The sequence below is a fragment of the Saccopteryx leptura genome, chromosome 12 (assembly GCF_036850995.1).
Source record: "Saccopteryx leptura isolate mSacLep1 chromosome 12, mSacLep1_pri_phased_curated, whole genome shotgun sequence".
In the NCBI taxonomy this organism is placed as follows: domain Eukaryota; kingdom Metazoa; phylum Chordata; class Mammalia; order Chiroptera; family Emballonuridae; genus Saccopteryx; species Saccopteryx leptura.
In genome coordinates, this window is record NC_089514.1 from 29,518,498 (window position 1) to 29,539,624 (window position 21,127).

General features: G+C 42.6%; 1 protein-coding gene and 1 long non-coding RNA gene across 2 annotated transcripts in view; both read right to left on the reverse strand.

The window, feature by feature from the left end:
* The window catches only part of UMAD1 (UBAP1-MVB12-associated (UMA) domain containing 1), a 223,456-nt gene that overhangs the window by 193,479 nt on the left and 8,850 nt on the right, over nucleotides 1-21,127 (reverse strand). Inside the window, exon 2 of the mRNA XM_066353738.1 lies at nucleotides 4,421-4,517. Coding sequence (XP_066209835.1) covers nucleotides 4,421-4,502 — 82 coding nt within the window. The 5' untranslated portion in view covers nucleotides 4,503-4,517. The remainder of the gene's footprint in view (nucleotides 1-4,420; nucleotides 4,518-21,127) is intronic.
* Nucleotides 19,031-20,996, reverse strand: LOC136384131 (uncharacterized). Its single transcript, XR_010747531.1, has 2 exons — nucleotides 20,875-20,996; nucleotides 19,031-19,603 (listed from the first exon to the last, which is right to left on the reverse strand). It is a non-coding gene; the product is annotated as an uncharacterized lncRNA (long non-coding RNA).

The window sequence follows — 21,127 nt, forward strand, 5'->3', positions numbered from 1 at the left end:
ATGCCATCTAATAAGTGTGACCTAAAACCTCTTTGTTTTCAGCAGAAAGGCCTGGCTAGGAGAAAAGGCACTCGCAAGTGAGAAAAAATAGATAATTTACTCTGACCTTGTTACACACAGGTTATAAAGACCACATAAGATGATTATCTAATAAGTTATGTAGACTACACATTGATAAGAAATTGTTGCCATGAATATAATCATGTTTCTAAATCTTGTTAGTTGCAACATTTAGAAGTTAGTAGATAAACACACTATCATATACATTTATTCTCTTGCAATGTTATCTATTACACATGAGGACAAAGAAAGTTATATGGATACATGATAAGCAAAGTGCATGTATGTTAAGTATGGGGTCATGTTAATAATAGCTTTCATATCTACCATTTGACCTATTTGACATTTTCCAAAATATTTTCCACAGTATGTTCTGAGTCTAAAGTAGATATACTATACAAGTCAGTATAGAACCTTATGGTAAAAAGAGCAACTCAGCAGAACAAATCAGGTTTTTCAAAAAGACGTTACCATTCTCTTTTTAAAGGCAATTAACTATATTCCTAATAATCTGTCCTGACTTTTACCAGTCAATTCAGTTAAGTCCTTCACAGTAGAAAGATATTCTTACTAACTAAAAAATGTATATCATCTTCCAATCTCAACTTCATTAAGGAGATTATAGATTCCTGCAATATTTTTATACAACTAACATATGAAATAGTGAAAATTCAGGGGCAGCCGAAATGAAAGCCAGTTTATGAACAGTAAGCTACCAACCTTCTATTATTAAAACAAACAAAAGAATCAGCACTTTCTCTTTTAAACAGTAAGGAACACAATTTTTTTAAATCTTAAAATGTTATAATTTATTAAAACTAAAACTGATAATAAAGACATTTTAAGAAATGGATAGTTTCGTGTTTAAGAGGGTAGGAGGTAGGCCCCGCAGTCAGACGGGGCTGATTCCCGATCTGCTCTCTGCTGGCTGGGGGACCTGGAGGCGTCAAGGCCTTACCTGTGTATGGAGACAGAAGACCCCCGCCTCACTCACAGGCTGCTCTGAGCATTTCACATGCAGCAACTCGTCTGACCCCCTCACCAACCCTATGGGGCTGTATTGGCATCATGCTCAATTTCTAGATAAGCTGAATGACACCCAGGAAGCTACATGACTTGCTCCAAAATGATAAAGGATGGCAGAGACACCACCCCAAAACATGCCACTTTGGTATAAGGATAATTTTGAACTGAATGTAAGAGATAAAACCCCCGTGTGAAAGCAGCCAGGAGGAAAGAGACATTCTTCCCACTGGAGATGGGGAGTCGAGGCCAGGAGAACTACACAGACAGACGGGTTAAAATAACGCTTCCCTTCCATTAGTGTCCCCACGGGTTTTAGTCCCTTGTCAGAACTGCCCCTTTCTTCAACCTGGCATATAATAAGCACTTAGGTTTCACCACTTCTATGGTCTTCATCTTTCTGTGAGGGCTCCCATGGACACGGAAAATCCTGTATGCTTTTCTCCTGCTACTCTGTCTTATTTCTATTTAATTTTCTGTACATTGAACTCCCATTCTTTAAATGGTTATTTGATAACAAAAGGAAGGACGCTGACTTCTAATCAGGAAACAACAGGAGAAAAGCAAAGCTCTCTGCCTGTGCTAAGGCTGCCGAGGTGTTCTAGGATAGAGAATAACGGAACCGAGTCTGGAATACCAGGTGGGCTGAGGACATTTCTGAGACTCCCTGTGAACCACCTGAGGGAGAAGCAGCGCCACACTCCGCAGGAGACCAGACTCAGTGAAGCTAATCCGGGGCCAGAAAGGGAAGCCACACGGCGGCTTTCAGGGCAGAGCTGGGCTGGCAGCGCCCGTTCTGACTTCGGAGCCGAGGCACTAATTCCTGACATGCTAAAAAGACCAGAGAAGCGGTGTGTCCACAGTAGCCCACTTTATCCCAGTCAGACGGCTCCCCAGAAATGGTCACTGGCCCTCGTCAGACTATGCCCCCCCATTCTGCCTCAGTGGTAGGGGATCTGGTCAGAGAGAGAACAACTGACCACCCCAGCGACAGCCTCTGGCCCAGGCCGTGTGAAGCAGACTCAGAAACACACACAGGCCTGCCAGATCTCGACTGTGGAAAAGACAGGGTAGTCTGTGGTAACATTTAGCTATGAGATTAAGGCCAGGAACTGGAAGAGGGCCAGAGAGATAAAGCCCTGGTGTCCTTTCTGCAAGAGACCAGATCCTAAAGACAAAGGCTGAAGATTGTGAGGGGCCAGAGCGTGGTGTGAACCCTGGTGTCCTTTCTGCAGGAGACCAGATCCTAAAGACAAAGGCTGAAGATGGTGAGGGGCCAGAGCGTGGTGTGAACCCTGGTGTCCTTTCTGCAGGAGACCAGATCCTAAAGACAAAGGCTGAAGATGGTGAAGGGTCAGAGCGTGGTGTGAACCCTGGTGTCCTTTCTGCAGGAGACCAGATCCTAAAGACAACGGCTGACGATTGTGAGGGGCCAGAGCGTGGTGTGAACCCTGGTGTCCTTTCTGCAGGAGACCAGATCCTGAAGACAAAGGCTGAAGATTGTGAGGGGCCAGAGCGTGGTGTGAACCCTGGTGTCCTTTCTGCAGGAGACCAGATCCTAAAGACAAAGGCTGAAGATTGTGAGGGGTCGGAGCGTGGTGTGAACCCTGGCCCTGAGACCCGATCCTAAAGACAAAGGCTGAAGGTTGTGAGGGGCCAGAGCGTGGTGTGAACCCTGGTGTCCTTTCTGCAGGAGACCAGATCCTGAAGACAAAGGCTGAAGGTGGTGAGGGGTCAGAGCGTGGTGTGAACCCTGGTGTCCTTTCTGCAGGAGACCAGATCCTAAAGACAAAGGCTGAAGATGGTGAGGGGTCAGAGCGTGGTGTGAACCCTGGTGTCCTTTCTGCAGGAGACCAGATCCTGAAGACAAAGGCTGAAGGTGGTGAGGGGTCAGAGCGTGGTGTGAACCCTGGTGTCCTTTCTGCAGGAGACCAGATCCTGAAGACAAAGGCTGAAGGTGGTGAGGGGCCAGAGCGTGGTGTGAACCCTGGTGTCCTTTCTGCAGGAGACCCGATCCTAAAGACAACGGCTGAAGGTTGTGAGGGTCAGAGCGTGGGGTGAACCCTGGCTCTGAGAAGGTCTAGGCTGGAAATTCAGGAAAACCCTTCAATCCTACTGATGTCAGGGAACCCTATCCGACAGGACCAGGATGAAGAAAGAGGGAGGAAACCAGAATCTGGAAGGGAAGACGCCTGAGAACATTCCAGAAAGTAAACACCCTAAGAGTTCCTGCAAATCCTGTCAGAGCAGGAGCCTGATGGGGCAGGAGGGGGTCCCGGGCGGAAGAAGAGGCTGCCACCAGGGGGACTGGGTTTGGGCTCCTTGTCACCGAACACAAACATCTTCCTCAGGGGAAGAAAGAAGGATGTGAAGAAAAAGTTGTTTTTCAGAATTCCCCTTGGATAGAGCATAGCATTTGGTTGAAAGAAATATTTTTTAAAACCACTAAAATTTTAATAATTAGTAATATTAATTTTATAATAGAAAATAAACTAGGTTTAAACATTTAGGAGACACCAGTTAATAATATTAGATTGAAATGTGTACTGCGTTCAACAAATATTTATATTTCAGATGCCTAATTTAAGATGCTAATTTAAGAAGCAAGCTTACAGTACTGGCCGGTTGGCTCAGTGGTAGAGCGTCGGCCTGGCATACAGGAGTCCTGGGTTCGATTCCCGGCCAGGGCACACAGGAGAAGCGCCCATCTGCTTCTCCACCCCTCCCCCTCTCCTTCCTCTCTGTCTCTCTCTTCCCTTCCCGCAGCCGAGGCTCCATTGGAGCAAAGTTTGCCCGGGCGCTGAGGATGGCTCTGTGGCCTCTGCCTCAGGCGCTAGAATGGCTCTGGTTGCAACAGAGCAATGTCCCAGAGGGGCAGAGCATTGCCCCCTGGTGGGTATGCCGGGTGGATCCCGGTCGGGCACATGCGGGAGTCTGTCTGACTGCCTCCCCATTTCCAACTTCAGAAAAATAAAAAAAAAAAAAAAAAAAAAAAAAAGCAAGCTTACTATTTATAAAACAGAACTTGAAATTATCAAAGATTCTTTAAGACTTGGTTTTTCACAATTAAAAAGGCTGAGTAGCATATCAGAGGAAGAAAAAGGGACAATTTTACAAACTGTTTTGGCTTCAGCAAAGAGCCAAAACAATATATAACAAGAACGTGACTTGATGACAATATTCTAAGTGATCAATAAACTTTATTTTTATAGATTTGATATCAATTAATTCTGGAATTACTGGGAAATAATTTTTAAAAATTAATCCTGTAATTTTCAATAGTTTTTGAAAAAAAATCATCCATGTAATTATGATTTCATTTCTTAGAAAGACTCACCTAAAAGGACAAACCCATCTGCTTCTGTCTCTGGTACTGAGGGCTTTTTCGGTTCTGGGGGTTTCCTGAAGAAGTGAAACATCGCTGGCCCTGGGATCTGAAACCGAAACCACACAACGTCACATTCAGACGAAACTGTAAAAGTTTTACCCTGTCTAGTAAAAAGCCAAATACAAAGATATCACAGTAGCAACTTTTTTGGAATCCTATTAGCAGGTTTAAAAACACCAGCCCTGTTCTCTAGGTGTCAGAAGACAAAGCCAGACATTAAGGTGCATGGACTTCCAGCGTAAAATCATGTGACCTCCCACTTTCTGAACATGTAGGAAATAACCCAAGAAATCACTACATGTAAAACTACAATCAACCATAACACCAGAACCTGGAAGAATCTCACTAAACATAAACATAAATCATACACTTGATTGAAGAAAGGGCGGAAAAACATCTGTCATGCCATTACTAGTGTAAGCCCCATAAAACTGAGACCACCTGGAAAAAAGAAGGCACTTCAAACATCCTCTACAGTTGGTTATCTGATTCAGACACTCAAGAACTGTATCCACTGTAAAACTACAGCCAGTCTGAAATTCCCATCAGTGCAGATCTTTGTGTTGGTGAGATTATTGTGTGCTATCCCCAAACCACACACACACACACACACACACACACACACACACACCCTCTGTTCTTCCTCCTCCCATCTTTGCACATTTAGGCAAGCCTACAATTCCTAGAAAACAACTAAGAAGGAAGTTTAAGGGAACTTGCAAGCAAGGGGCACATTACATTCTGAGGACAGTCCCTTATAAACACAGCAACGTAACAGACAGCAAAGAAAGGAATAATCCTGGTGGCAGCAAATGCTCTACATTTTTGTTTTCATATTTTATACCCAAACCAGAACACCAAGCAGGGAGGGTTAGTCAAGATTTTATCTGAGCAAAAGCCTGCTAGAAACTGAGACTTGAACTGGGATTTGTGTAGGCTGACCTGCCCTGAGCTGTACATCCAAGTGGATGGTGAAGGAGCCCATTTGTTGTTAGAAAACACATCTGGAAGATTTCACTTTTTAAAGGAATGAAAAATGGAGAAGAAAAACACAAGCCACGTGAAGAAAATGTTCCAGCAGAGGAAAGGAACAGCTTCTGAAATCCTCAAAGAGCTGACTGGGCCTAGTGAGGGAGCCAGAAGAAAGTCTGGAATTAGCTGGGTGCCCTCCGCAGAGCACAGGAGATACGCCTCTAGGAAACGGGTGAGAAACAAGACCAGAAGAAAAAGCAAAAGGGAAAAGGACAAGGGATGGGAGGAACAAAATAACAGAGTAAGATAAAAGAAGCTCTTGCAAGAAAGAAAGAATATCAAAAAGTAATTGGTTGGTTTATAACAGGAATGTAAGCAAGTTGATTTCAAGTTCAGACTTAAAAGATTGGAAGAGGAAACTAACTTCTCGACCCCAAAAGGTTAAAAATAAAATGAATAAGTCCTTTGAAGGAACAAAAGCTGATTAAAACTCAACCTTGGGTAAGGATCAAATCAAGGGTATAGCCATCATGTCTGACATTAAGACCTCCGCATGGATTAATGCGGTGCTCAGCAAATTCTCTCACTTAGGATAAATGGTTCAGGGAAAAGAGACGAAGGGGGTAAGTCTCTAACTGAAAGCTGGCAGAGCAAAGCTACCCTCAGATAAATAAAGAAGGGGGCACACTCACTTAAGAGTAAAAAAGATGAGGCCCTGGCCAGTTGGCTCAGTGGTAGAGCGTCGGCCTGGCATGCAGAAGTCCCGGGTTTGATTCCCGGCCAGGGCACACAGGAGAAGCGCCCATCTGCTTCTCCACCCCTCCCCCTCTCATTCCTCTCTGTCTCTCTCTTCCCCTCCCACAGCGAGGCTCCATTGGAGCAAAGATGGCCCAAGCGCTGGGGATGGCTCCTTGGCCTCTGCCCCAGGTGCTAGAGTGGCTCTGGTCGCAACAGAGCGACGCCCCAGAGGAGCATTGCCCCCTGGTGGGCAGAGCGTCGCCCCCTGGTGGGCGTGCCGGGTGGATCCCGGTCGGGCACATGCGGGAGTCTGTCTGACTGTCTCTCCCTGTTTCCAGCTTCAGAAAAATACAAAAAAAAAAAAAAAGAGTAAAAAAGATGAGAAACACAGAAAAACTAAGAGTTTTATCTTTATCTAGCCAAAATTGGCTATTGATACATGAAGCTGACTAGAATCAGATAAGTCAGCAAAGTTTTTAGAGTTGTACTAGCAAAATAACTACATTTATTTAAAAAAAAAAAAAACACCACAGCCCCACAGACAGGAAGCTTCCCGAGAAAAACTCTCAACGCCCAAGGAAGGCCTATTCTCCAATGCCAACTTCAAGGAAGTTTCTAGAAAAGGAAGAAAGTCTAAGAGGGTGGAGCCAATGGGCATAGAGAACAACAGACGGGGGTTTGGAGGGATTCTTCCAGGAAGCAGAATCTGGGCATAATTAATGAACACCCAAGGTGGGGGTCCCCCAAAATGACTGCTCAGTGGGATTTCAGAATTGCTACCATCTGTGACTGCTATATAGTTCCCATTTCTCCCCTTTCAGCATGGGAGTGGTTTTGTCAGTTATCTTTCCCAATCCACAAGGGTGGGAGGGGACACAAGGCACAGACTACCAGTCTTTTTAGTTCATAAAGTCTCCAGGCCAGAGGTGCCACATCTGGACCTGGTGAAGAAGTAGCTGTGAGCACAAGGCTGTGGCTAAATGGGGCAGTTTGGGTTACTGCCCGATGGCAGGGAGAAAGAGCTGAGTATATAGTGACCACAAATGAGAACCCCAGGGTCATGAGGGCTGCCTCCTGGCTCTCTGCCTGATGGAGGCGTCAGGACTGCAGTCATTTACCCTCCTTCAGGGAGGTGTGGCCCTGCGGCTTGCTTAGTCCACCATGTCACATACCATTAGTGAGCTATAAAGAGGAGCTCTGTGGACAGAGGAAGAGGGCCCTTAAAAAAGTGGTTCCTGTTCTCACATATAACAAAAAGCCTTTGAATAGAAAGACTCACATTTCCAAACCCTTCTCACGTCTGGCCACAAACAGCACTGGAACAAGCACGGAAAACCCAGTGGTTCTGCTATGTCTCTCTCAAATTCTAGAGCCGTTGTTAGGAACGCCAGACCAAAGTCAGCTGTAGTGCAAGGATTTTATGCAACTATTTTGTACAGAATTTATAACTTAAGTAACTAAGTGAGGCATTTCAGTTTTTCATGACCTAAGGCATAAAACTGAAACAACCAACAGGCTGAAGCAGTTTGCTGATAGTATGACTTACTGACAATGCATAGTATTATATTTTGTCCCTTTAGAGTATCATAAAATTCCAGACATATTAGAGAAGGAGGGATAATTTAGGCACCAGGAGTCAAGAAACTTCCAGGCATGGAAGAAACAGGAAGAAGAGAAAGGTAGCAGAGACCGTGAAAAGAACTCAAGACGACAGCAAGAACCAGCTTACAACAAATATTCACCACAAACAGCCCTAACATTGTTACAGAAGTACTAGTCACCCTCGCACCTAGTACTCTGCCAACCTGACTACCATCTTAACTCATTCCTCTACAACGGTCCACCTTAAGATGCTTCCCATGGGAACACGGCTCCAATTTCCCAATATAAGCCTCGGGATTCCCTTGCATGATCAATCCTGCTGCTGACGTCAATGGTTCATTCCACTTGGAACTTGATGCGTAAAAGGACTATGTCTGAGACACTAAAATCTATAGTCAAATTACCTTTATGTCATGATATTTTTTCATGTCACTGAAAACCCCACACAGTGCTAGATAAGTTTCTCCTGGCGGGGCTGGCCATTACCATGCCAAGGTCTGCCCTCTGTGAGCCACTTCTGCACGGTTAGGTCAGCACCCCAGCGGCCAGATTTAGTTACCCTGCTTAAGACTAGAAACTGGGAAGGAAACGGGGAGTAAATATAAACCCCACTACAACACGTCAAAATGCTTTCCATATTCTATCCCCTAAGATCGTACTGTCATTGCCAGGCACACGAAATTCACAATGTATAAGACTGGAAGCAAAGTGGGTTAAGCATTGGTCCAAGTTCACGTGGCCAGTGAATAGCAGTGCTAGAATTTTCAGCCAAGTCCTTTTGGCACCAAAACTGGATGCTTTTCATCAACAAAGCACCAGAGAAAAGGAGCCCTTAAAACACTTTGGACAGGCCCTGGCCGGTTGGCTCAGTGGTAGAGCGTCGGCCTGGCGTGCAGGAGTCCCGGGTTCGATTCCCGGCCAGGGCACACAGGAGAAGCGCCCATCTGCTTCTCCACCCCTCCCCCTCTCCTTCCTCTCTGTCTCTCTCTTCCCCTCCCACAGCTGAGGCTCCATTGGAGCAAAAGATGGCCCAGGCGCTGGGGATGGCTCCTTGGCCTCTGCCCCAGGCGCTAGAGTGGCTCTGGTTGCAACAGAGCGACGGCCCGGAGGGGCAGAGCATCGCCCCCTGGTGGGCGTGCCGGGTGGATCCCAGTCGGGTGCATGTGGGAGTCTGTCTGATTGTCTCTCCCCGTTTCCGGCTTTAGAAAAATACAGAAAAACAAAACAAAACCACTTCGGACATTTGCGTTGGACTTGAACATATTGTCCAGGATTAGTCAGATACATTTGATTAATTCCCTTTTGTCTTTATTAACCCCCCCCCCTTTGTCCAGCCTTGTTCAGCTCTGTGTTCTGAAGACGTTTATGACTTCTGCATCTATGCTCAGACCGTCACTTACTTTATACTTTATAAACATTTACTTTGAGCACTGCAAGTGCAAGCATCCACTTACATTCAGGGGAACTACTGCAACCCCAGCCTACTGCATTTCTGAGGCATCCTTAGCAAAAGGAAGAGCCATTGAAGAGCCCACCACCACGGGGAGGTGTGTGACAGACCTGCTGTCTGTGCCAGTGAGTGGTGAGCCCCAAGTGCTCACTCATGCTTCTGACGTCATGGCCTGATACTTGGGCTCTTTAGCTTGCAGTTCTCAAGTGTGTCTCCATCTCGTTTCCTTGCTTATACTTATCAGCACTTTTAAAATTGTCCACAGTGTGCAAATTTTTCATCAAGAAACAGAAAAAAGATAACCAAAATTTATTCTGAAAAAAATACATTATCTAGCAGCAATGCGCTTGCTGAGTTGAGGCGGGACCCAATACAGAATATCTCCTAATTCTCAAATATGAGAAGCTTGGAGCTGCCCTGATATGAAAGATTTCACCTGCCCAAGTCACAGACAGGCTGGGAAAAAACACCTGCAAATCACAAATCGGATGTACATGTGGGTATATAAAATATATAAAGATGTGTGAATATAAAAATGTAAAGAACACTTAAAACTCACCAATGAGAAAACAAATTAATAAAAACTGAGCAGATGATATGAACAGACATTTCACCAAAGACGACATGGAATTGCAAAAAAGCACATGAAAGAATGTTCGATGTCATTAGGCAACAGACAAATGCAAATTACAAAAGCTCAGTGAGATACCACTACATATCTATTAAACTATTTAAAATTAAAAAAGCTTGCCATGCCAAGTGTCGGCAAAAACGTGGAGCAACTGGAACTCCTGTACACTGTGGTAGGTGTGTAATCTAGTACAATTACTCTGGATAACAGTTTGGTAGTTTCTTAAAAAGATAAACATCACCTACCATATGACCCAGACCTTCTCCCTCTGGGTATTTACCTAAGAAAAGTGAAAGCATATGCCCACAGTTGTACACAAATGCTATAGAGCTATTTTTTTTGTAATAACCCAAAACTTGAAACAAGCCAAATGTCCCCCCACAGAAAAATGCATAAACCAACTGGCATATCCATACCAGTTAGCAAGAAAAAGGAACAAAGTGCTGAGATACACTACGACACGCGTGAATATCAACAAAACTAAGCTGAGTGAAAACAGCCAGACTAAAGAGAGTTTATACTGTATGATTCCATTTATATGAACTTCTAGAAACTGCAAACTAACGTGCAATGACAGAAAGCAGATCAGTGGTTGCGGGAGGGGTGGGGAGGTGCAGGCAGGGATTACAAAGGAGATCAAGGGGACTTGCGAGGGTGATGGGTACATTCATTATCTTGATTATGGTGACGGTTTCAGGGATATAAACATATGTCAAAGCTCATCAAATGGAACATTTTAAATATGTGCCTTTATCGTATGTTGATAATATCTCAGTAAAGGTATTTTTAAAATGCATTATTAGCAAAATATTCTAGAGGTCATACAAGTGTAGTTCACAATTTTCAGAAGATTGTCTCAAATCTCTTAAACTACTTTGTGTTACAGATACAGTCTTTGTATAAAAAAGTTTCTTTTCTCTAAGGGTTCACACAAAACTACAAAATAAAGAGACAGTGTCTTCACTATTTTAATGGCACACAGAGGCTGCACATTAAAGGGTAGCTTAATTGCTAGGCAGGGCAGACCCTATTGCTCTGAAGGGGAGGAGGGAAAAGCAAGTAACATATTTAATTTTCCTATTATTCTAAAGCTCACCTTCTAAGTAATATTTCCCATGACAAAAGGATCAAAGGATTTTCTCAACTTGATTATCTCCTTTCGATTTCAAAAGACTAGTAGATAACATAAAGATATCACATAAACTGAAATTTCTACGTGTGATCAATAAACAACAGCCACTTAACTTTAATAAGAATATATATAAATATGCTTATTTTTTTTCTTCACATTTGTGCCCAAATCCAATAAATATGTACATTTCATACCATTAAAAGATTAAAATCTTGAACAATGTTTTAATATTCCTCCTCTCGTTCTGTGTGATGGGTCATGAATTGCAGGATTATGCAAGAATGAGACAAATTTGGATAACAAGTTTACTAATTTATTCTGAAATATACCAAAGAAGGAGATGGTCCATGACTTTGGTAGTTTTAATCTTGAGAAACAAGATTATATTACCAAAGACAGTGTTAAGCAGCCTATAACATTCCAGAAGGATCAATGAGAATTAGGAGAGCCCTAGCAGACTTCACAAATAGCTCATCTGATGAGTAGGATATGCAGATATAGCAGACAAGGCCTTTCCTATAAAAAGGGTCACTATGAACACAGAGCATGTGTTTAGAAGATGCAAAGGCAGTGACCACATTAAAGACATATAGATAAGCAATAGAAACTAAGCAAAAGAAAGGTACATACAAGTTATTGAAAGAACTAAAAAGTCAATGAAATATTAGAATACCTAGAGTGATATGCAAAATCTGTTTAATATTATTGTATCATCTATGATCTTGAGAAAAGGAGTGTTTCAGAAAGATTAAAATAAAAAATAATATGTTGGAGAGGTTGATTGAATGTATTGAGTCAAAAAATTTGAAAGCAGCCTGACCAGACGGTGCCGCAGTGGGTAGAGTGTCAACCTGGGATGCTGAAGACCCAAGTTCGAAACCTCTAGGTCACCAGCTTGAGCGTGGGCTCACTTTGCTTGAGCATGAGGTCTCTGGCTTGAGCGTGGGATCATTGACACAACCCCATGGTTGTTGGCTTGAGCCCAAAGGTCGCTGGCTTGAGCAAGGGGTCACTGGTTCAGCTGAGCACCCCCCCATCAAGGCACATATGAGAAAGCAATCAGTGAACAACTTAAGTGCCACAACTATGAGTTAATGCTTCTCATCTCTTTCCCTTCCTATTTGTCTGTGTCTGTCTCACAATAAAAATTAAAAAATTAGAAAGCAATGCCTGACCAGGCAGTGGCGCAGTGGATAGAACGTCGGACTGGGATGCGGAAGACCCAGGTTCGAGACCCCAAGGTCGCCAGCTTGAGTGTGGGCTCATCTGGTTTGAGCAAAAGCTCACCAGCTTGGACCCAAGGTTGCTGGCTCAAGCAAGGGGTCACTCGGTCTGCTGAAGGCCCACGGTCAAGGCACATATGAGAAAGCAATCAATGAACAATGAAGGTGTTGCAACAAGAAACTGATGATTGATGCTTCTCATCTCTCTCCATTCCTGTCTGTCCCTATCTATCCCTCTCTCTGACTCTCTCTCTCTCTCTCTGTCCCTGTAAAAAAAAAAAAAAGATTAGAAAGCAATGAAAAGGGACTGGATAAAAATGGAAGAAATTTGAATAAAAAAGGGATGTAAAGAAATATGGAATAGGACCTAGTAAATCTCAACTGTACAAAATACTGATGAAAGAAATAATGCAAGACGACTGAAGTTTCAAACCTGACGGACTGAAGAAATTGCTATCATGATCAAGGAAAGGGAAGTACAACAGGGAAGTGTATTTCAAGAGATGAAGAAAATAATCAATTCCATGTCAGACACATTAGATGCAGGAAAACAGCGACTGGAACAAATGGAAATATATAAAACACAGTTGGAAAAATAGAAGCTCGTCCTCCAGTGACAGGAATAAGTTGGAATTTGGGAGCTGTCAGCATTATACATGATAGCTAAAATCACATGTAACAGTGGTACTGCCAATGAAAAATGTAAAAGTTGAGGGTTTGAGATCATGATCTCTGAGATCTCAAATGATGTTATAAAAATATATCCCTTTAAAATATACCTAAAATTATGTTTATTCTCCCATTTTTTCAATATTTTCAAAACTGTTATACTTGGCTCTTGCACCAGGATTAAAATGTTCACTCAATTATACTGTTTCACATTTCAAAATGGTAGAAACAACTGACCTCTTCAGTAGCACTCAGGGTGGTAAAGGAAAACGGCAGGCAGGTCAGTCATCGAAACCAGCCCTCGAGGAGACAAGGAGTGAGGGACGTGCAGCCTCCTCCACAGAGGCACCTGGAGGGAGGGGAGCGCAGGAGCCGAGTGGAGGAGCCTTTCTCTAAACAAGGCACAATCGTGAGCTCTCGGTTCAGGAAGCAGTGAAAAGGCTTTCGAAAGTGTCGATCTGGGAAAGCACTCTGTACTCAGTTGCGCTTGCTGCTATGGTCACCGTAAAACAGCAACAGAAAGGACCAGCAAAGTGTCTATTCAGGTCTTTTGCCCATTTTTTAATTGGATAGAGATGGCCAATAGAAATGAAAAGATGCACAAAGTCACTAATCAGAGAAATGAAAATTAAAATGAGCTATCACCTCACACCTGTCAGAATGGTTAGCATCAATAAATCAACAAACAACAAGTGTGACAAGAATGGGAAGAAAATAGAACCCTTGTGCACTGCTGGTGGGAATGCAGATTAGTGCAGCCACTGTGGAAAGCAGTATGGAGTTTACCCCCCAAATTAAAAATGGATCTGTCTTTTAAGCCAGCAATTCCACTTCTGGGAATATACCTGAAGAAACCCAAGATTAATTTGAAATAATATATGTATGCACTCTTATGTTCATTTCAGCACTATTTACAATAGACAAGATCTGGAAACAGCGCAAGTGTCCATCAGTAGATGAGTGGATAAAATGCTATGTTTACACAATGGAATACTACTTGGCAGCAAAAAAAGAAAGAAATCTTACCTTTTGTGACAGCACAGATGGACCTAGAGAGCATTATGCTGAGTGAAATAAGCCAGGCAGAGAAAGAATAGTACCACATGACTTCATCCACATGTGCAATCTAATGAACAAAATGAACTAGCAAGCAAAAACCTGAGACAGGCTCATATAGAGCAGGCTGACAGAGGTCAAGGGTGGGAGAGCTGAGTGAGGGGCGTGGAGGGTTTGAGCAAAAAAGAACAAAAAGAAGAAAGAAAAAACTCATGCATATGGACAAGAGTGTGGAGAAGCTGGGGCAGGAGGTGGAGAAAGGTCTAGGGCAGGGGTCCCCAAACTACGGCCCGCGGGCCACATGCGGCCCCCTGAGGCCATTTATCCGGCCCCCGCTGCACTTCCGGAAGGGGCACCTCTTTCATTGGTGGTCAATGAAAGGAGTACATTGACCATCTCATTAGCCAAAAGCAGGCCCATAGTTCCCATTGAAATACTGGTCAGTTTCTTGATTTAAATTTACTTGTTTTTTATTTTAAATATTGTATTTGTTCCCGTTTTGTTTTTTTACTTTAAAATAAGATATGTGCAGTGTGCATAGGGATTTGTTCATAGTTTTTTTTATAGTCCGGCCCTCCAACGGTCTGAGGGACAGTGAACTGGCCCCCTGTGTAAAAAGTTTAGGGACCCCTGGTCTAGGGGGATAAATGTGATGGACAAACACTTGACTTGGGTGTGAATACAAAATACGGTGTAGAGATGTGTTGTAGAAGTGAGCACCTGAAAACTGTGTAATTGTGTTTAAAAAAACAGGATCAGGCTGAAGCTATGATTGAGGCATCTCTCCCCCACTGAGGATCCCAAGACACTGAAGAAACTTTGGCAGATGTAGGCTGAAGGTCTAAGGTGGCCTGGCGGAAGGTCCCTCCCCGCAATGCCTGTGCCTGGTACTCAGACTGCTGTGGCTGGTACTCAGTCTCTCAGAGAAGAACCTTTTAGCTGAAGTGTGTTTTATACTATTTTATCATTTCTAATCGTTGTTTCTAATTTATTTGCTTTTTCAGATGAAACTAGCATAGTTTTTATAATAAAAGTAATTTCTACTGTGTGCATGCGAGAATAAGTTTGTATATTCTTAGAACAATATGGAAAAATACACACAAAACCTAATAGTTGTTGTTACCACAATGCAGTTTATATTCATTCACTTCATGGTTATTCTGTAGTATTTACTTTTTCTAAGCCAAATACCATGTTATTTTACAATAAAAAATGAAGATTTTTAAAAATTAAGAAATAATGGGGCCCTGGCCGGTTAGCTCAGTGGTAGAGCGTCGGCCTGGTGTGCAGGAGTCCCAGGTTCTATTCCCGGCCAGGACACACAGGAGAAGCGCCCATCTGCTTCTCCACCCCTCCCCCTCTCCTTCCTCTCTGTCTCTCTCTCCCCTCCCGCAGCCAAGGCTCCATTGGAGCAAAGTTTGCCCAGGAGCTGAGGATGGCTCTGTGGCCTCTGCCTCAGGCGCTAGAATGGCTCTGGTTGCGGCAGAGCATTGCCCCCTGGTGGGCATGCCGGGTGAATCCGGTCGGGCGCATGCGGGAGTCTGACTGCCTCCCCGTTTACAACTTCAGAAAAATACAAAACAAAACAAAACAAAACAAAAAGAAATAATGGAAGGCACCTTTGGCAGCTCCAACCACTGTTCCATAAAGGAATGTGGGCACAGTGTCACCAAGCCTGATTTTCCAAGACAGACTAGAAATCCAACTACTATATTATGGATCTAGTTTTCAGAGAGCAACAAATTCAAAATGTTTAAAAATGCTGTGCAGAATGACTAAATCCTCTTCAAACTGGCTTTGGCCTTCCAGTGGCAAAATTTTAAACGTAGGATAAGACTGTTTACTAGTGTAAATCCAATCTCAGTAAGAAAAGACTGAGAAAGATTTCGGTATCAGACTGGCTCATCCATCTGGTTATCTCTAGCCTCCTTTTGACTAGATTACATTATAACTCTGTGGGAGATACTGTATAGAAAACTGACAGTCTTGCAAATAACCCGTCTACAGCAATGTGTCTGGTTGAATGCATTAATTACTGTTCTGAGGACAGTGACCAGTTTTGCACCCATTCATAAATCTGACATTCCCACATTCGTCTATAAATAATATTTTGAGTGATACTTTTGAGTCCTCTTTTGAACCAGTTGTAATATCTTACTAGGTCCTTCCTTAATGAGTAAAGTCTGACAGATTTTATATCTGTATGAGAGATGTGATTTTATCCTGTTTTAAAATTGATCCATCAACTACAGACAAGCAATTAGGATTACCCAAAGATTCCCTCCTTGTTTCTCTATCCCACCTAGGTTTTTGTTTAATTTTAATTTTCGAAGGTCTGTGATTTTGGTGTCATAGGGGCAAGCAGAGCTATCTGGGAGGATCGGGAGGCGGGGCAGAGGAAGACGTGAAAGCTCACACAGATGAGCTCCACAGAACTATTCAAGGCCAATTAATGAAATCAAAGAATTAACATTTCTCTCTATCTCTCTGACTTATGTTCAGACCCCAAAAGGGGGGAAGCACACTTAAGGAACAGAATAAACAAAGAACTGAATCTTGGATCTATAGCTGTTTTTCAAACTCAGGTCCCAACACTTCGGTAGAAGTAAACTCAATTTGCTGGGTCATGCCCACATTTATTAACAGAATTAAATGGCAAAGAAAAGAAAAGAAAAAAGAAACAAAGAAGAAAGGGGAGGAGAAGCATTATCAGAAATTATCAGAGAGCATCATATATGATCATGTTTTATGAACTCTGCTTTTGGATTCATGGGCTAGGTCAATGAATGTATTGCTTAATTTGGGTTGCCAGCGAGGAAGTTCCAAAGCTGCTAACCATACTTCGGTTCTCACATGACCCCTAAAGGAATTCTGAAACATGATGCAGCCCTTGTAGTTTTTCAGTTAACATTTAAAACTTTCCATTGAAAATGATAAAGGACGTTGTTTCTAGCACATTTTAAATATTTACATGTTGAAGTAAAACCGAGATAGCATTCATTTACATTTGTCCAATGGATCACAAACACCATAACATTTTCGTATACATCACCCTTTAAAAAAATAATGAACAAGTTCTTCTCTAACAGCAGGGAATTTTATATTGTTCTCCTTGAACCCTTACTTCCACCCACTCCCACTGGCCGGGAGTAGCTCAGCGGTGCCCTCGAACACACCACTGCAGCTTTGCCAGCGTCTCCAGATGACAGCACAGTCGTGGTGGCAACCTCATTTTCAAGGAGCCTGTCCCCTAATGTACACTCCTAATCATGTCACCTAATTGGAAAAGTAACATCATGTGCATATACAGCAGCCATTAAAAATTGAATTTGCATAATAAATTTAATAAAACTCACTTCCCTAATATGACTGTATAGTTGCTTTTAGCAAACTGAGAAATTAAACATGTATTATTTTTAGCCACCAGAACATCTAAAATACTCAGCAAGTCGGAAGGTCTCGAGCTCCAAGTGTATGATTAAGAGCTGCAGGCAAGGGAGGCTTGGGGAATAATGGGAAGGAGCCCCTGAGAAGTTCACTGAGTAGGTTTCAACAGGTGCCGAAGCTGGGTTATCTTTTCTTGATTTTATAGTTTTTTCTTGATCCATATAGTTTAAATCCTCTCCTATTTTATTTCATATTAAATTATAGGCAAAAAGTGCTTTTCAGAAATGGGAGATGTAGGATTCAAACATGAAATCTTTAAATAATAGTGGAAATCCCGGGTTCAAGAGGACTGGAGGTAATATCTAGATTATCACAACTCGGTGACTTTTCACGGTTGGCTTTGTTTGCCATGGAGAGCGGCCGAGGCTTCCGCTGCCAGCTCCTCATCACTGGTGTCAGATACCTGCCACCGGAAACTGCCGGCAGTCATTAGCTGTCACTATGATAATAAACTCTTGCTATCATGGAAGCATTATATTATCTGGAATTATTCATTTTCTGGGATTTTTTCTAGCAGAATTGCTTTCAAACATAAAGCAATCTTGAAAAATGACAAGTTGGCCCAAGAAAATTTTAAAACAAAACCTTCCTTCTTCTCAGACCCTTTCACTGAGGAGAATCAGACATCATAGAAGTTTTTACTCTCCTCCATCTCCTTGTAAATAAGTATGACCCCCAAAGTCTGTTGGAATCGTCATGGAAGTTTTGTGTAATTTTGTTGTTGTTGGATTAGGGGATTTTTGTTTGTTTGTTGGTTTTCCTTTTAATTATGCTTTTATTTTCAGAATCAATGGTAGACTGGCAACGATAAAAAACAAATTACATTTTGCCTTGGCCAGTTGGGTCAGTGGATAGAGCGTTAGCCTGGTGTGCAGATGTCCAGAGTTCAATTCCTGGTCAGGGTACACAAGAAAAGCGACCATCTGCTTCTCCCCCCTTACCCCCGTTTTCCCCCTTCTTTCCCACCTCCCTCCCCGCAGCCAGTGGCCCAATTGCTTCGAGTGTAGCCCCGGGTGCTAAGGATAGCTGGTTGGTCCAAGTCCTTCAGCCTCAGGTGCTAAAAATAGCTCAGTTGATTCAGCATTGGCCCCAGACAGGGTTACCAGATAGATCCTGGTCCATGTGGATGTCGGAATCTATCTCCCATCCTCTCACTCAAAAAAACAAAAAACAAAACAAAAACTAACTACCATCTTCCTCTACTGTCCCTTATTCAAAAAAGAAAAATAGAACAGTATAATGGAAGTCTCCTCTGATTCTACTAATTTGGGGGGGGGGGAACCTCCCACTACATTAGACCCGGGTCTCTCAATCTCTTTACTCTTAGCATTTTGGTCCATATAATTATTTGTTACAATGTATTCTTTTGTGGATGGGTATGATCACCGTTTTGTTTTTTGTTTTTTTTTAAGATTTTATGTATTGATTTTACAGAGGGAGTGGGCGCAAGAAGTATCAACTTGTATTTGCTTCTCTTTGATTGTTCATTGACTGCTTCTCGTTTGTGCCTTGACTGGGCAAACCCAGGGTTTCGAACTAGTGACCTTAGCATTCCAGGTTGATGTTTTATCCACTGCTCCACTACAGGTCAGGTGGGTATGATCACCTAATATATGATGCACTCTAGTCAAAAGACATCTTAATTCAAAGAGGTTTTATTTTAAAAAGACAACAACAACTATTTCCCTTTTTAATGCAGTACATGTGAACCCGTGTATTTTCTTTCTACATAGTTTGGGGAGATGTAGAAATTTAAAAGATAAAGTTGTTGCCTTCTGGAAGCTTATAAACAACCTGTACTTATAATTTATATCATCTGAGTCTCATTCATTGACCAAGAATGTAATTTAAAGGCTTAGTGTTATCCCGACTCTTCTAACTTAATGATACAATGATATATTTTCATGTTGCAATGAAATTACAAACATAATTCTTCATAACTGTCACCAAAATACAAACACAAACATTTTGGTTCTGGCTTAAATAACACTGAACCTACCAATAAAATACCAGTTTCTACCCATTGCATTCAATCTTGCAACTCTGAAATGAAAAAACATCCCCCAAAAGACTCCGACTCTAGCAAAAAACATCTCTTCACACAAAAACAAATATCTTAGGTAAATAAACACATTTAAATCATGTCTTAAGGGAGAAGGAAGTCATCCGCTGTAAGGCCACACCTCTTTACAACTCTATATCACAGGGACACCTAGAATGAATAAAGAAAAAAATAAAGCATTATTCAGTGTGGGTCTTTAAATTGCTTATTTGCTCACTTTAATGCATTGAACACATAACAGAAACCATTGCATTCACTTCCAAAAGGGTACGCTCCCAAAACGGCCCACTGCAAATCTGCATCATTTGATTTTCAATACAATCGAACTGCAACCTCAAAAGCCTTTACTTCCTACTCAAATAAAAACAAACTAAAATTCAGTCGCTTGTTCATTTGCTCACTTTTAACTCATTCAACCAACATGTTTCAAAGGGCAAATCCCGGCCAGGGACCGTAGTAGGCCCTAGGGAAACAAAACCAGTGAAGACGCTTTCTCCAAATTCAAGGAAATACCCATCAACTTGCTGCCTCTTTGGCCTGCTTCTCGGCCACCTCTCACAATGCCAGTGGCACAAAGTATGGTGCTGAGTCTGTGTAAAACTAGCACCAGCCACGCAAGAGGCTAACAAGTTGTTAACAGTCCAGTTAAGAAGTCTTGCTATCTCTCTGAAAACGTACTTTAGACTCCCGAGTAAATAAAAAAGCTGGCTGTTTTACCTCCTCCCAATTTTCCATCAAAGTGCACGTAAAGATAACACAAGACAGCAACTGGGAATAGCTCTGTCAAACATCTGTCAGTCTGAGTCAAATTTCCCTAAACAGGACAATCATTGTGACCAAGCACAACTGACCAAGAGTTCATAACTGTGCCTTATGCCACAGGCTACATTGTCTATCCAAGGAATGAATGAATAAGCGAATAAACAAGCAAACTGAAACAGACCAGCAAACCACAAAGATGGGGAATGTATTTCTTCCATCCCCATTGCCTAAACTTAATTCTAAAATTCAAGTTATGCCTAACCAGGCGGTGGCGCAGTGGTTAGAGCATTGGACTGGGATGCAGAAAACCCAGGTTCGAGAACCTGAGGTCGCCAGCTTGAGCGTGGGCTCATCTGGTTTGAGCAAAAGCCCACCAGCTTGAACCCAAGGTCGCTGGCTCCAGCAAGGGGTTACTCGGTCTGCTGAAGGCCCGCAGTCAAGGCACATATGAGAAAGCAATCAATGAACAACTAAGGTGTTGCAACGCGCAGTGAAAAACTAATGATTGATGCTTCTCATCTCTCTCTGTTCCTGTCTGTCTGTCCCTGTCTATCCCTCTCTCTGTCTCTGTAAAAAATAAATAAATAAATAAATAAATAAATAATTTTTAAAAAACACCAAAAAAAACCCCTAAGCTTTAAAATACAAGTTATACCTACCAGAAAAAATAGGCTGCCACACGCCACTGCCCGAAACGTCTCTATGAAGTCTGGCAGAACGAGATTCCTCCCTTATCCTTACCCTTCTCCCAGAAGATCTTCCACCTCCATTTGAAGGTCAATAGTTTATACCTGCCCAAGGAAGACTTTGTAAAACCGGGTCCCAGACAGAAAGGCTCCATGAGCAGAACACAGGAAGGAGGTCTCCTGCATGGTCAAATAATTACAAACTGCTCCTTATCTCTCACTCATT